General features: G+C 43.4%; 1 protein-coding gene across 1 annotated transcript in view; it reads right to left on the reverse strand.

Moving 5' to 3' along the window:
• GDAP1 (ganglioside induced differentiation associated protein 1) overlaps positions 1 to 3,107 on the reverse strand; it is a 30,703-nt gene extending 27,596 nt beyond the window's left edge. Inside the window, exons 1-2 of the mRNA XM_007954627.2 lie at positions 2,991 to 3,107; positions 1,774 to 1,966 (exon numbers count right to left, since the gene is read on the reverse strand). Coding sequence (XP_007952818.1) covers positions 1,774 to 1,966; positions 2,991 to 3,107 — 310 coding nt within the window. The remainder of the gene's footprint in view (positions 1 to 1,773; positions 1,967 to 2,990) is intronic.
• Positions 3,108 to 3,310: the final 203 nt, after the last annotated feature.

Raw genomic sequence — 3,310 nt, forward strand, 5'->3', positions numbered from 1 at the left:
AAAACTGTAGTATATCTACATACACACACACACACACACATACACATTTGGCTTAGTAATTTCCTTTTTCAGTTAAAGATATACTGTAATTTTCCTTTAGATATGTATAACTCTGACTTAGTAATTTCTTTTCTCAGCAATTTGGGGTTACATTTTGGCTTCATCCTGTCCCAATTAACATCAACACAACTGGTGGTAGATGAAGAATAACTACATTTCCATGCAATCAATCTTCTTGCAAGACTGTGAGGACATGATGATTAGCTAGGCTTGAGCTTAATTCTATTCATTCAGTCATTCAGTCATATATCAAACTATTATGACCACTATTTACCATGCACAAAATTAAACCGGGGGAGAAAGTAATCACTCCTCAGTCCCTGCCCTCAAGTAGCCTGCAGTTCAGTGGGCAAGAATAGAAGTGTTGAAGTGCTTTAACTGTATAATATGGGAACTAAGAGAAAAAGTTAATGTACCCTAAGGAGTAGCTAGCTGAAAGACAGAACCCTAGGTTTTGCTCTCAGCTCTTCCAGTGATCAACTGTGTAATCTGGGGCAAATCCTTGAAGCTACAGTTCATCCAGGAGCTCTGGTAGTTTAGTGCCTAAGGCACTTGACTGCTAACCAGAAGGCTGGTGGTTCAAACCCATCAGCCACTCGTCGGAAGGAAGGTTAGGCAATCTACTTGCGTAGTGATAACCGTCTCCGAAACCCAAGGAGGAGTCACTATAAGTCCGGTCCAACTCGACAGCACACAACAACAACAGTTCATCCTAAAGGGTCATCATTAGAAACATGGGAGAGAATGTGCAAGTGGCAATGACTAAGGGAGACAGTCAGTGTAGTATGAAGGTGTGTAGACAAAAGACTTGCATTCAGCCCTACTTTGCCATAAGATAGATGGGCAATCTGTTTTTCTTTCCTCATTACAAAATGAGAATGACTAGTCTATTCTGCTTGTCTCAGATAGATTCTTTTGAAGACTGAATAGAACTTATAAAATGCCTGACCCATAACAGCCTGTCAAAAATTATTAGTATTTAAACATACTATATAAATTTAAACCTTAAACTTCCTTAGAAAAGATATAAAAACTATACAGAAGTAACAAGGACAAAGAATTCAAAGTATACCAACATTCTACTCATCCTTACTTATAATTTAGTCCTCTTTTTATCTTATTGCTTTTAAGGTGGAGCTGCTTAGAGAAATGATAACTGCTCTGGTGGCATAGTCAATAAAGCATTTGGCTACTAACCAGAAGGTCAGCGGTTCAAACCCACCACCTGCCCCACAGAAGGAAGATGGGGCAATTTACTTCCATAAAGATTTACAGCCTCAGAAATACAATGGGGGTCACAATGACTCAAAATCAACTCTATGGCAGTGAGTTTGGTTTGGGTTTTAGTAAATTAGGTAAAATTGATTTTCATAGTGCACATTTGGAATCAATATTATGAATCTGACTTCAAGGCTAATGAGTCACCATCACAAACCCACATATCTGAAGAGTTTTTTAAGAATGAATTTAAGAGGAACGTTTCAACATTAAAATTTGTCATTAACATAAAATTCTTTTAAATGGAATTATACTGGCTTATGCAAATTTTATGTTAATTTGCCTGCCTTATATTTGTATGCTTATGGAAATGGAAAAGCTTTTTAATCACTAAACCACTATTATGAAACAAAGAAAAAGAGAGAAGAGGAAAAGAAAATACATATATTTGTGTTGAAATTAAATCCAAGAAATCACAAATAGCCTTAACATTACCATCCAGGAAAGTCTGTTCAAGATAATCAATGATCTGAGTGGCCTCACAAATAATGTTTTCCCCGTGGATAAGGACAGGCACTTCTCCAGTTGAGTTCAAACGCATAAACCAAGGCTCATTGTGCTCACTCAGGGGCAGACTTACATCATGTTCCTCGCACTTCAATGCCTTTTCAGCAATTACCAAGCGCACCTGAAAGAGTTCACACTGGTTACTTCACCCAATAATGGCTTTCAGTTAAATGACTTCCCAGAACACTGGTAGGTGTCCTTTCAGTGCCTTAATATTTTCAGTATTTTTTAACTACTCCTATTCCTAGAATTGGGAACTCTGGTAGCATAGTGCCTAAGGCATCTGACTGCTAACCAGAAGGTTGGTGGTTCAAACCCACCAGGCACTCCTTGGAAAGAAGGTTGGGCAATCTACTTCCATAGTGATATCACCTTGGAAGCCCAAGGAGAAGTCGCTATGGGTCGGATCTGACAAGTAAGGTATATTCCTAGAGTTTGAGTCTTATAAATTAAAAAGTTTAGAATAAGTAATCAGCATTATTCTTCCCATATTCATTACACTTGACTGCTAACCAGAAGGCTGGCAGTTCACACCCACCAGCCACTCCCTCCGAAGGAAGGTTGGGCAATCTACGTCCGTAGTGATACTGCCTAGGAAACCCAAGGAGGGTCGCTGTGAATCGGTCGGACTCGATGGCACATAACAACAATATACTCATTATACAGCTCCCCTCCACCTCTAGGCTCCACCGTCACTTTGTGTCCTAAACTTAATTAGAAGTCCCCCTCAGACTAGAATCGAAAAAACAAGTACGTAGGGCCTTTTTGGAGAAAGTGAATGGAAGCAAGAAGGACTGAAAGAAGGAACTACAGATTACGGTATATGGTTGAAGCAAAGGCCCTTCCTCTCTGTCTCACTCTCCAAGGCCCTGCAGGCAAGGCCTCCAGCACAAATAATGAAAGGGATGCTTCCTGTCGCAGTTCATGAGTCAGTGACTGGGTCAAGCCCTTCCATCTTAGCCTAGTTCTGCGCTCTCCACTCGCTCCCCACCGAGGCGCACTGCAGCCCTCGAGGGAGCACGGGGGTTAGGGCAGTGGAGGCGGGCTTCCAGTGGGTCGGCGCCCCTAGAGGGACCCGGAGGGGAGCTGTCCTGGTGCTGAAACCCGACTGGTGCCGCCAGCCAGGCCGAGGTCTCAGCCCTTACCTTTTGAGAGCTGAAGGAATGCGTCCAGTGGTACAAAATAAGCTTAATCCCCTCGTCGGACTTGCCTTCCGCCATCAAGGGGCCGCCCCCTCTCTGCTCGTCCTGCCTCCGAGCCATTTCGGGGTGCGTGAGCGCAGGTGGGCCTCAATCGTCTGCCCTTTACTTCTCTCACCCACACTGCCCCGCATAAGCCTCCTCACGCTTTCCGCGATGCCTCCGGGAGCCGAGACAGAGGATTCAAGCTGACGAACAGCCCACTGGGAAGTGTAGTTTCGGGCGAAAGAGCGGAGAGCCGAGTCTGCAAAGACGCGCAGGTGTCT

Source organism: Orycteropus afer, unplaced genomic scaffold (genome assembly GCF_000298275.1).
Source record: "Orycteropus afer afer isolate SDZICR_OR568_19922 unplaced genomic scaffold, OryAfe1.0 scaffold00467, whole genome shotgun sequence".
Taxonomy (NCBI): Eukaryota; Metazoa; Chordata; class Mammalia; order Tubulidentata; family Orycteropodidae; genus Orycteropus; species Orycteropus afer.